The 13,764-nt window shown below is 41.9% G+C and overlaps 1 protein-coding gene across 2 annotated transcripts in view; it reads right to left on the bottom strand.

Moving 5' to 3' along the window:
• Positions 1-1,755: 1,755 nt before the first annotated feature.
• SNUPN (snurportin 1) overlaps positions 1,756-13,764 on the bottom strand; it is a 36,745-nt gene continuing 24,736 nt past the window's right edge. For both annotated transcript variants that reach the window (XM_075342674.1, XM_075342673.1), the window contains exons 5-9: positions 10,134-10,230; positions 5,578-5,675; positions 4,506-4,583; positions 2,753-2,833; positions 1,756-2,274 (exon numbers count right to left, since the gene is read on the bottom strand). In XM_075342674.1, the coding sequence (XP_075198789.1) occupies positions 2,023-2,274; positions 2,753-2,833; positions 4,506-4,583; positions 5,578-5,675; positions 10,134-10,230 (606 nt within the window). In that variant the 3' untranslated portion in view covers positions 1,756-2,022. The remainder of the gene's footprint in view (positions 2,275-2,752; positions 2,834-4,505; positions 4,584-5,577; positions 5,676-10,133; positions 10,231-13,764) is intronic.

Here is a 13,764-nt window from a genome sequence, read left to right as displayed (position 1 = left end):
AGGTAAAGCAGTTTCTTGAAACAGAAAACTTTGAAACAATGAAATAGCCAGCTCAGAGTCCTGATCTATACCCAATAGAAAACCTCTAGAAAATCCTTGGTGACAAAGTTATGGCCAAGAAACCCACAACAGTCAAAGAACTGTGGAAGAGACTGGAAGAAGAGTGGACCAAAATCACACCAGAGCAGTGTGAGAGACTAGTGATGTCCTCTGTGGCCACAGATGTGCTGAAGTCATTCAAAGCAAAGGCCTGTACACGTCCTAGTGATTGGTGACTGTTGTTACCTTCAGAAAATTTAGTTATCTTTTTCTGTGTTACAGTCATTGTGGTTCTCTAATTATGATCATCACGTTTTGGGCAAAATAAAAGGTTTAAATGTTGATAAACTTTGGAATTTTTTGTAAAACACTGTTCTAGTAACATGGTGTACCCCTTACAAAAAAAACCATCAAAATGTTGAGCAATGTCGATTATTTCTGAAGAAACAAGTGATCATACATTGTTCTCTAGAAACACTAACAAATAGATCTATTACCTCCCTATTCTACCGTAGTGCATTAACATTAGTGATAATGACCACTTTACACCAGCAGGGAAATTTTTGATTAACAGATATTTTGCCTCTTTCCAGCTATCTTAATCAGGGGTGAGTCTTATGGCAAGGGGTGTTTTACAGCAATATATAAATATATATATAAGAAAAATTAAATAAAATTCTGAAATCCTAGCATTGGTGGGCTAAGATAAAACTTCACAAAATGTCCCTTTTTCACAGATCATGTGCATTTTTACAGAATTTTCAAAATCCCTACTGAACCAAAGACTTAAGGCCGCTTTACACACTGCGATATCAGTACCGATATTGCCAGCGTGCGTACCCGCCCCCATCGGTTGTGCGACACGGGCAAATTGCTGCCCGTGTCGCACAACATTGCCCGGAACAGTCACACGGACTTACCTGCCCTGCGACGTCGTGGTGACCGGCGAACCACCTTTCTAAGGGGGCGGTTCGTTCAGCGTCACAGCGATGTCACAGCAGCGTCACTGAACCGCCGCCCAATAGAAGCGGAGGGGCGGAGATGAGCGGGACGTAACATCCCGCCCACCTCCTTCCTTCCGCATTGTGGCCGGGACGTAGGTAAGGAGAGGTTCCTCGTTCCTGCGGTGTCACACATAGCGATGTTTGCTGCCGCAGATACAACTTCGTTACGCTGCAGTAACGATATTTGAGAATGGACCCCCATGTCACCGATGAGCGATTTTGCACGTTTTTGCGACGATGCAAAATCGCTCATAGGTGTCAGACGCAATGGCATCGCTAAAGCGACCGGATGTGCGTCACAAATTCCGTGACCCCAACGAGATTGCTTGAGCGATGTCGTAGCGTGTAAAGCCCGCTTTACACAATAGCTCCATGAGATGTTCATGGTTACAGCTGTAAGAGCAAAGTCATGTTGCCCGTCCACATTTAGTGAAATCCAAATTGCGTGGAATTTTGAGATCAGCAGCTCATCAATTCTGTTGCACATTTTCACCTTTTGCACTGCAAAGGGAAAAAATATACAGTAGTGATCATGACATGCAACAATCTCATGACTTGACGTATATGAGGGACAGGCAGGTCGTCATAATCTACACTTTAATTTTGAGCAAAATCTGCTATGAGGACTTTCCGCCATGCATGGTCCTACCCTAACATTGCACCATTTAATATGAGATGTTTTTGGTCCCTGCAGTGATGAAGTGGACACAGCTAGATATAAACTAGACATCTTTACTAGAAAAAGTGCAGTTACAGATCAGCAAAATCCACATGTACATTTCTGAAAATGTATTTTTATTAAAAAAAAATTAGAAAATGTAGAATACGGGTTTATAAATATTGCACTACCATACATTAACTCCATGTCAGCTCCAGAACAATATGAAGGCCTAAACACTGGTTCTATCATCTGAATGGCAGCAATGTGAGCACCGTTCTGGAGAGAGGGTGCCAGCAGTTTTTTGTGCACATAGACTTCTTAAGATGGAGGGATTGTTGACAGATGTTCAAGTTCATAACGTCCTCCCTCCGCTGCTCCTTTCCCATCCTTCTTGTGTTCAAGAATTTGTCGCATTTGCTCTTGTGCGTATGCTGGCTTTTCTGTGAGGGCTCCCGGTGGGGCAGGAAAGCCTAAAATTTCAGGGGCCATATACGGACGTAGCCACCCAACCAGTGGAGTACTCCCTGGAGTATAGTGTGTGTGCATGTGGTAAAATAACAGGCCATCCACCTAGTAATGAAGCAAGAACAAACAGGTAAGTGTCCACCCTCCTGTGGAGAGTATGGGGCGTAGCTTTATGATGATCAGAAGACACTTCCTTCTTTTGCTTTATACAGTGCTCTTCATTCTAAAATAAGAGCTACCAAGTATACAATGCTAAAACTCCCTATTTATTAAAATATCACACTAATTAGGTCTGCCAGGTTTAAGTGTATTGTAGTCAGGCCGCTTCCACATGTTGAGTATTTGAGTTTCTTTCTTAAGTATTTGTAAGACAAAACCAGGAGTGGGTGATTAATACAGAAGTGGTGTTTCCATTGCACTTTTCCTCTGATTGTTCCACTCTTGGTTTTGGCTTACAAATCCTGAGGTAAAAAGTCACCAAATACTCACTGTGTGCATGTGGCCTTATAGGAGATTTTTCTTCAAAATGGAACCCTTCAAAAAAGGTCTTTAAAACATATTAAACGCATGATGAATACTATACCTTGTAGGGATAGGACTGTGTGAGGACACTCTGAATGGATTCCAAGGAGCAAGGGAAATTCTGCAGGCCGACAAACTTGAACTTCATGAAAACAAAGAAAAAAAAAATATGAAAAAAAAAGGGGGGGGGGGAGAAATATGAATATGAATATCAAGGCTGCAATGCCACCATGATTTTATTGGCAAGAAGCTGGGCAAACCTCCGTAAATACTCGAGTATAAGCCGAGTTTTTCAGCCCATTTTTATATGCTGAAAACGCCCTCCTCGGCTTATACTCGAGTGAAGCTCTCACAATAGATTATTCTCACCCGTCCTCTGTTATTGCAGTGTCCTCAGCTGCTTCTGGCAGGCAAACGGACTTCCTCCATGATCGCGTCCGATGCAAGGGGCTGCTGTTTGCCGTCATGGCTTTAATGCTGTTGAATGCTTTATGGCGGCGGTGCCACAAATGCATTCAACTGCAGTAAAGCGCTAACAGCAGCGGTGGCCCTGTGTATTGGATGTGATCATGGAAAGGGTCTATGTGCCTGCGGTCCGCAAGAAGCACCCCTTGATGATCACGTACGGTGCATGGAGCTGCCACTACTGTCAGTGCTTTACAGCAGTTGAATGCTTTGCGGTACTGCCGCCGTAAGGCATTCAACTGCAGTAAAGCCATGATGGCAGCCTGCAGCAGCAGCTTTGTGCAACGGACGAGATCACCGAGGGGGTCTATGGGCCTGCGGTTTGGAAGAAGCAGCTGAAGGGGAATGGATGACAGGTGAGAATAATTTTTATTGTGTGTAAACAACAGCATAATAGGGGACCAGTAGGAAGACATGATTAAATGATAGGCACATTACTAGCGGTCCCATGGAAGGGGCACAAGGATGGGCACATTACATTTTATTGGGATCAATTTTTATTTTTTTTAATTGACCAGTTGCTGCTACATTTCCGACCCTAAGCGTATACTTGAGTCAATACAGTTTCCTAATTTTCTGTGGTAAAATGGGGGCCTCAGCTTATACTCGAGTATATAAAAAAAAAAACAAAAAAAAAACAACACAGGCATAGCTGAGGTACAAGCGTTTGGTTAACGATGTACTAGAAACGGGCCAGTATTTTTATAAAAGAAATAAAAATAAATGTATAAATATGAGAATCTGCTTTCCTATTAATTACGCAAAGAATGCAGGTTATCATGTAACAGGATAGCAATGTAATTGTGACCAAGCTCTATATATATATATATTATATATATTTATATATACACAGGATATATATGGGACAGACATGTCATAGTAGTGTAACCTACAGGGTTTTTTGGCATCTCACCCACTTCGTGAAAATGGGATGATAGGTCTTAAGTGCACTTGGACTTTGCATACACATGGCAGGTTTGTTATGTCAGTCAATTGTAACGCCAACTAGATGAAGTTTACATATTTTTGCTATAGATTTAGATCATGGTCTTGTATTCGGAGAGGAGGTCATGTCATATTATGTTGTGGTGTAGAATGACTTGGTCATGTGATCAGAATGCCTTAACATCTGCAAACCTGCATTTTAAAGGAATAGACATGAATGAAGCCGGCTCCACAATGACGGCATATCATCAGCTCTTTCTTGAATTATTGTAGGAGAGAATATTAAAGCATGCTGCCGGTCATAACTCGGGGTCCCTAACACAAAGTCTCTGACTCCTAGCCACTGGTTGGGGACTACTGATCCAGTTATTGGTCTCTCTGATTCCAACTGATACTTTACTTACAGGGTTGATCTTGGAAATATTACACAACTCGTCTTCTTCCTGTAGCTTTGACTGGAGCCAGTAAAATCGAAAGTCAGTCTGTGAAAGAGAACGGGCCATATCACTGAGTAAACGGAACTGAGGATTAAAACGTCTTTACTCTACATTAATTACTATACAACTGCTGCAAAGGTGCCACAAGAAATTTTGGCAAGGTTAAGTGTTTAAAGGTAACCTGTCAGGTGCAATATGCACCCAGAACCACGAGCAGATCTGGGTGCATATTGCTAATCCCTGTATCTAGTAGCATAGATAAAGAGATCTTTAAAAAAAAAAAAAAGTATTTTGAAAGATCCTTTACCATATATGCTAATGAGGCCAGGGACTAGTCGCAAGGACGTTAGTTCCTGCACTCATTCTGCCCTCTTACACGCAAACAGGGGCGTGCCAACATGCTATAAAATGCCCATTGACCAGCATCATCAGCAGTCACTGCTTTAGAACGCCGGGTTTAGAGTCAGTGCACATGATCTGACACTTCCGGTCATGCGCACTATGAAGCCAGGTGTACGCATCCTGACTTCAGAGAGGTCTAGTGCGCACGACCGTAAGGGCCGGGCATTCTGATCATGCGCACTGACCCTAAACCCGGTGTTTTGAAGCGGAGACAATGAACACAGGTACACGGGTCACCGCTGAGCATTGAATAACATGTTAGCAAGCCCCTGTGGGCATGCTGCCATGCTAACAGGGTGGAATGAGCACAGGAACTAATGCCCTTGTGACTAGTCCCTGTGCTCATTAGCATATCATAAAGGATCTTTAGAAATACTTTTTCTAAAGATCTCTTTATGTACGTTAATATAGTCTGGGACAGTTAGGCAAGGATTAGAAATATGCACCCAGAACTGCTCATGGGTGTGGGTGCATAGGGGAAATGACTGTTTCCCTTTAAACTATTTATAACTTATTGGTAACAAACATGATCATTCAGTGAGCAGTCTCCATTATGTAGTAATAGGCACATAAAATCTCCTGCACTTACAAGACACCACAGGGCCTTGTTCTTATCTGGATCATAGTCATCACGTACCTGGCAGTCGTACACCGGGTGTCCTCTCCAACACATGACATCTAACACATAATATGTGCGAGACTCCTCATTATATATACAGTCAAGAATGGTGTAATCTGCAATAAATAACATGCATTGTTATCTGCCAGAAAAAAAAAAAAATCTGTAACTGGTGGTCATGTCCTAAACTGACCCAGCTCTGGTCTTGAGTGTATGGTCCAATTTTTTCTCTCTTCCATATTGACTCTCATAAGCCATTCATTTGAAAGCAGCTAAAGTTACACCCTCCCTATTCAATCAAACCTATGTGCTTTTAGCTTCTAAGAAAATGATTACTAAAGCCTAGCAGAAAAAAAAATCCTTGGTTGCAATTCCCAAAGAGAAATCCAGACTGGATGGATTTTTAATTAATGAAAAGCTAAACAGTATTCTTACAAAAACACAAGGCATGTAGAAAAAAGATTCCGGTCTTTGTGAGCGCTAGTAATAGATCTTTGGTCTTTGATCTTTTAAGAAATTTGGCTTTATTATTAAAAACATAAAGCTCTTGTATTAACACAACGCGTTTCAGCAAGATACACTTGCCATCCTCATATGCGCTATATTTTTATCTCTACAGAAAAACACAAGGCAAGCTTACCCATCACGATCACCATGGATCATACATTCATGCACAGCTCACATCTGAAGCTTTGGTTTTATAAGAATAAGTTATTGCCCCTCTCCCAACTCGCAAATCTCTCTTTTCTTTCTTTAGTACATTTTTCCCCATTAATGGCCATCTTGCTCTAGGTTGTAATTAGTGACATACTAGCTGTAGTACCCGGGCGTTGCCTGGGATAGTAACTGTCAATCTGTCTCTTGCCCCTTCTCTTCTGTCTCTTTCACCGTCTGTCTGTATCTCTGGTTTTTTTTTCCCTGTCTGTCTGTCTCTTTCTCTCTCTATCCGTCTCCCCACCGACATCTTATTACCTCACACATAAGCTTCTTATATTAACAATGTCTTTTGTTCCTATAGCAACCAATCACAGCTCCTATTAAAACCAGTAATTCCAGGCTCCATTTACTTTCATTGTATTCTATTATTCAGTTCTTACACTGTACATATTTTTTTTTCTAACATTCAAAATCAGCTAAAAGTAACCATGCCATACAGTGTAGTATTATTTTTATACAAATTAGAGATGCTAACATTTTTATAATTATTCCCAAATGGAATATCTTAAGAAAAAAAAAAAAAAAAAAGTCAGCATTCCAAAAACTAGGTACAAAAAAGTGAAGGTTCCTTTATTTAATCCATGACTTACTGCAGCAAGCTTTCAGTTCCACCTGAAACCTTTCCCAATGGCATAAGAGTGGGTTATGTAGAATAGTGCAAATATCATTACATAATTGGAAATTTAAAAAAAAAAAAAAAAAAAAAAAAATACAGTTAAGTCCACAAATATTTAGACAGTGACAATATGTAGCATTTTAGCTGTTTACCATACAGTCATAGAATCAATATGGGCTTCAAGTGCAAGCTCTCAGCATTAATTTGGGGGTATTCACATCTTAAAAGGAGTAAGGCTTTAGGAATTACAACCCTTTAATATGTAGCTGCCTCTTTTATAAGGGACCAAAAGTAATCGGACAATTAGCTCAAAAACTCTTAATGAGCTTTATATGCTATTCCTTTGTAACTCCATCATTTAAGCAAGTAAATGGTCTGGAGCCAATTCCAGGTGTGGTATTTGCATTTGGAAAAAAGCATTGTTAAGCTTAGGAACTGAAAAAAAAAGACTGGACGTCTACAGAAGATGACAGTGGTGGATGATCACAGAATTATTTCAATGATGAAGAAAATCACCTTTACAATATTCACCCAAGTGAAGAAATCTCTCCGGGAAGTAGATGGTTCAATCTAAGTCTACTATAAGGAGAAGACTTCATAAGAGAAAATACAGAGGGTTCACCACAAGGTGCAAGGAAATGAATCAGCCTTAAGAATAGGAAGGCCATATTAGATTTCCCACCCCCCCCCAACCCCCTCCAAAAAAAAAAAAAAAAAAAAAAAAAAAAAAAAAACCACACACACCACCACACATTTAAAGAAGCCAGCCCGGTGCTGGCTAAGCATTTTTTAGACAGATCAAATTAAGATCAACCTGTACCAGAACGATGGGAAGAACAAAGTATGGAGAAGGCTTGGAACAGCTTATGATCCAAAGCACACCACATCCTCTGTAACACATGGTGGAGGCAGTGTGATGGCCGGGCATGCATGGCCCTGAGTCACTAGTGTTTATTGATGATGTGACTGAAAACAGAAGCAGCCGGAAGAATTCTGATATATCAAAGGGCGATACTTTTTGCTCAGATTCTTCAAGAGTTTTTTTTAAGGCAAAGAAGAAGTGGAATATTCCGCAATGGCCGAGCCAATCACCAGATCTCAACCCTTTCGAGCATACATTTCACATGCTTAAGGCAAAAATTAAGGCAGAAAGACCCCCACAAATAATCAACAGACGTCATCAGTAAAGGCCTGACAAAGCTTCACAGAGGAGGAAACCCGACGATTGGTGACATTCATGGCTTCAGGCAGTCATTGCTTGCAAAGGAATCTCTACAAAGTATTAAAAATGAACATTTTATTTATGGTAAAGTAAATATGTCCAATTCCTTTTGAGCCCCTGATATGAGGAGGCTTTGTAGAAAAATGGTTCCAATTTCCAAACAGGTCAGAGAATATTTTTGTTCAACCCCTTTAATTAAACCTCAAAGTCTACACTTCAAGTGCATCTCAGTTGTTTTATATTAAATTAAAATAGTAGTGGTATACAGAGCCAAATCACGAACATTTGGTCACTGTGTAAATATTTTGGACCAAACTGTAAAGTGACCTGATATAAAGGGACCATTATACAATTCATTATATACTGTATATTAGCAGCAAATACATTCAGTTCACATGCATATATGCATATAAAAATAGTTCTATGATTTATAGGTGAATGTACATTGTTCAAGTGAATAATTATCACCATGTGTATCCATAAATTAATATAGAAAAAGCAGGACTCTCCTCATATGAAAAAAAGGGGTCGCACTTGGCAGTTAATGTACACACACACACGTCAGATACTTGATTGGACTAATCAGGCACGTCACGCTCGTTAGTCTAATGCCACATTTATGCTGTACTACATTAGGATGCAATGGCATCTTATAAATAAATAGTGCTAGATGGCAGACAATAACACATGCAATCTAAATCCAGCCATTCAGGTTGGATGGCAGTCGGCTAAACGATGCTTCAGCTGATGGCCATCTTTTCCATAAACAGGAGAGCTCAATTGGTGAACAACTCCTGTGTTCTCTGAGAAAGCTGCTGAGAGACAACTATGCTGGTGGTTTATCTTCTGAAGAGCAAAGTGATTGGCAGACCCAAATCAGACCCGTCCGATCATCATCTCTCCTGGCTTTGACCCCACACAGTGTTGGCTGAACCCGGCAATCAGCCGACATTAGTCTAAAGCTTTGGCTGGGGCCACACGGGGATTACTGCGATACCCTTGCATGACACTCGGCTCACGCTGGCAGAAGAGCAGAGCCGAGTGTCATGCTAGTGTCCCTGCGACTGAGGTCCGACTGTGCGAGCGGACCTCAGCTGCGGGGGGGCGGGCCGACGCTGAAGAGGGGAGGGAGGGATTAATCCCCCTCTCTCCTCCGTAGCCGGCTATTGCGATTCTCGCTCTGCACGCGCGGTACACAGGTGTACTGCGAGTGCAGTGCGATTTTTTTCTTGAATGGCGTGCGAGACAAAGAGTCTCGCATTACAGTTGCAGCATGCTGTGATTGTTTTCTCGGTCCTATTGTGCGGACGGACGGCACGGTGGCTCACTGCAGTCTTGCAGCGCTGTGGTCCTGGGTTCAAATCCTACCAAGGACAACATCTGCAAGCAGTTTGTATGTTCTCCCTGTGTTTGCGTGGGTTTCCTCCGGGTTCTCCGGATTCCTCCCACACTCCAAAAACATACTGATAGGGAATTTAGATTGTGAGCCCCAATGGGGACAGTGTTCTTGATGTATATAAAGCGCTGCGGAATATATGTTAGCGCTATATAAAAATAAAGATTTTTTTTTTTGACACACAGGCTAATATTGGTCCGAGTGGAATGCGATGTTTTATCGCACTCCACTCGCACCGTTTTTCTCGCCGTGTGTCTTAGCCCTTATTGGGGTAATTAAGGTGTGAAATAATAGTATTGTCTGGCGTCTAGCATGGTTTACTTGCCCTTTCATATTATTTGATTTTAATTTATGCATAAACTTAGTGATAATTATTAACTTGTATTTCTTAAGATGTCTACTCTCAAAGTCTGTACAAATGTCTTTTAGTTGACAGGTCTATGTTATATACGGGTCTGTTGTATAAATAAAGAATTTAAAAAAAAAAAAATAAAAAAAACCCTTGCATTTCATAAATTGTACAATCGTTTTTATATGTATTTATGCCCATGAATTAAATATATTTACTGCCTCTATTTCAGAGGCCCCTGTAGTGACAGCAGCCACAGTACAGCCAGACTCACCTTTCCCACTGACACTGTTATGCCGGTTGCCTCCTGGTAGTAATGATGGAAACCTGTTCACGCAGTATCCACTTTTTGTATAAGCTGAAGTAGAGCCCTTTATAGGATGGTAAAAGAAAAATGAATGGAGGCATCATACATGGAATACAGAAGTGCTATGTGAAAATAAAAAAAAATAAAAAATAATAATACATATACATACTGTAGAGATGCCTAAAGACAGTTTAAGGGCTTAATATTTATAGTGTAACTATGTGCCATTATTGTTTGATCAGTGATTGTCTGACTCTGGGAACCCATACTTTCACAGTAGAAGTCACTTGTAAGGCCACATCTAGAACATGGGATACAGTTTTGGGCTCTACATTTTTATTTTTTAAAAAAAAAACACACAAAAAAACCCAAAACGATTTTGGAAGGTTAGTGACCATTCAAAAGGTGGAAACCAGATTATTACAAGGGATGGAAGGCCTCTCTTATGAGAGACTGGAAAGTTAGGCTAATTTAGCTTAGAAAAAGATAATCTCATATGTATGAATACATGTGTGGTCAATACAATAGACTGGCACATGACTTATTCCTACAAAGGACCAGGGGACATTCAATACGTGTGGAGGAAAGAGGAATCCGCCAGCTAAATAGGAAAGGGTTCTTTACAGTTAGAGCAGTCAGACTGTGGAATGCCCTACCACTGGAGGTAGTAATGGCAGATACTATAACACCATTTATAAAACGTTATCAACCAAATAGGCACATCTATAAATACCAGTCTTTAAAATTACACAAATCCTACAAAAGACCAAGATCTTCAGAAGAACACTTCTGATTTGATTCAGATAAGACAGTCTATTAGTTAAAGGGGATCTCAACTACTTGGACAACCCCTTCTCATTCACCTTGTTGGCTCTGTAAAACTAAATAAGCATATCGTCACCTCCGGTGCAGCCGTGGTTCCGGAGATGTCTGAAGCTGAATTCCTGGGGCCTACGTGACATTGTTATGACACGCGAGCCCCACGACCAGTCAGCGCTGGCTTCCTTCTCCAGCCTTCAGAGGTTTCAGCAGGAAGTCAACGCAGCGCTCACATCCTGCTCAAATATCCGAAGGTGGGGAGATAGATGCCGGGCAATGGTTGGTCGCGGGGCTCACGTATCATAACACTGAATGTGGGCCCCAGGAATGCAGCTTCAGACATTGCAGAAACCATGGCCGCACCAGAGGGAATTATAGGCTTATTTATTTTTATGGGAGCAAAGAAGGGGAAAAAAAAAAAAAAAAAAAAGTTGTTCTAGTAGTGGAGATTCCCTTCTAATCTAAAAAAAATAAAATACATACATTTTTAGAAACATAGGTTGTGCAAGACACAAAGAACAAGATTAAAAAAAAAAAAAAAAAAAAAAAAGTGTGATGCAGTATACAGTTAGAAACACATACCGTATTTTTCGGACCATAAGACGCACTTTTTTCCCCCCAAATGTTGGGGGATATACAGGGCTGCAGGGAATGAGGGTGCTGCGGTGGAGCAGGTCATCGGGGGCACGAGCAGGCTGTAGCAGCCTGCCGTGACCACGTGGACCCGCTCATTTAATATGCACGCCCATCCTCCCGCCCATCATCTCTCAGCGCTGAAGCTGGCACTGACAGGTGGGCGGGATGATGGGCGGGGGATAAACAGCCGGCCCGCATGATCATCCCTGGCAACTACAGCCTGGAGTGATCATGTGCGGCTGTATTCACTGCTCCCCGTGCATCATCATCAGCGCGGGGTGCAGTGAATCAGTACACATTACTCACCGTTCCCCTGCAGCACCGCGATCTCCTCCTGTCTCCTCCAGTCAGCTGACTTGCGTGGAGACTAGAGCCGCGCACAGCGATGACGTCATCGCTGTGCACACGTGTCCACACGGGACAGACAGGAGGAGATCGCGATGCTGCAGGGGAACGGGGACGGCTCCACTCAGCGGCGCTGCCACTGACATAGACGGTAAGAGGAGCGGTGCTGCAGGGAGTGAGGTAAGGTAAGGTGAGTATGAACGTTTATTTTTTTATTTTTTATGCGCCACAGGATGCGGCCATACACCAGGATGATGGGGGTATATGAGCAGGATAGGGGTTTGTTATGAGCAGCAATGGGGAGTATGTGAGCAGCAATGGGGAGTATGTGAGCAGCAATGGGGAGTATGTGAGCAGCAATGGGGAGTATGTGAGCAGGACATTACCCCATAAGTGTCAGCAGCAGATCCTCGCCCCATAAGTGTGTCATGACTACATTTTTGCTTAAAAATTTTATTTTCCCATTTTCCTCCTCTAAAATCAGGGTACGTCTTATGGTCAGGTGCGTCTTATAGTCCAAAAAATACGGTATACATGTGAGCATATACAAGATTCAATATAATAACTGCTACTAAAACAATATGCAGATGGGCATCACATAAATATGCTTCTATCACATATTAGCTCTATTGACCCCATTGCAATCTATTCGTATTTATATGCGACGCTCATCTGTATACTGTTTCAGTAGCACTTATATTCTATTGAATCTTGTATTGGCTCACATGCATATGTGTTTCTAACTGTATACTGCAGCCCACTTTTTTTTATCCTGTCCTTGCATCTTGTACATCTACCCCTTTTCATGTTTTTAATAAATTAAGTATTTTTTTAAACTAACTAATACATTTTCATTATTTGAATGAGATTAAAAGTGTTTTTTCTGATGGTCTTGGTAGGATTTGCACTTATAAAAAGGACTGGATGCTTTTCTCATAAATGGCATTGTGGGTTATGCATAATCTAGCGATAGAGAATGTAGAACTGGTGGAGAAAGGTTGATCTTGATGGACATGTGTCTTTTTTTCAACCTATGTAACTATATAAGGCCTCTTTCACACGTCCGTGCCTCCGGTACGTGTTTGGTGCGTTTCCTCACGTACCGGAGACACGTACACACGTAGACCTTGTTTTTTTAATGGACTTGGATACACGTATGTATTTACGCACGGAACGTGTGTCCGTGCCGTACATATGTGTGTCCGTGTGTTCCTCATGGCAACGTGTCAGTTTTCTCTCCGGCATCACAAGTGTCACACGTAACGCAAACGGACCACACAAATGTGTTCCGTGTGACACGCACCGGAGAGATCACATCTGTCTGCGAGAAAAAAAACCCCAAAAACAAACATTACTCACCTTCTCCAGCCCTGCTGTCTCTGCCGCTGCTGTCACTTGCTGCCGACCGCTGTTCATTATGCTCATTGCATTTTCACTTCACTACGGCCGGAAGCAGCAGCAGAGGGGAGTCGGCAGGACCGGAGACCGGTGATCAGCACCATGGACAGCGAAGCCAGGGACAGGTGAGTAGAAAGTTTCCGTTCTCCGTGTGTCATCACGGATAACGCACGTTTGCCATAAACACGGCTCACGGAGGGCAAAACGCACCTTTGACACGTCCGTGAAAATTGTGCGTAGTTTTTCACGGACGTGTGAAAGAGGCCTAATAGAGATCCCTAATCTTTCAATAAGGAGGCCTTAATTATTAGTAGTACAGCATCTCTGTACCATGACACCCCACAATATTACTACAGACATTGGTCACGCTCATCTATAGGCCAGCTCAGGAATAAGAGGT

The sequence above is a fragment of the Anomaloglossus baeobatrachus genome, chromosome 4, assembly GCF_048569485.1.
Source record: "Anomaloglossus baeobatrachus isolate aAnoBae1 chromosome 4, aAnoBae1.hap1, whole genome shotgun sequence".
NCBI classification, from domain to species: Eukaryota; Metazoa; Chordata; class Amphibia; order Anura; family Aromobatidae; genus Anomaloglossus; species Anomaloglossus baeobatrachus.
This window is presented reverse-complemented; position numbering and strand designations above follow the sequence as displayed.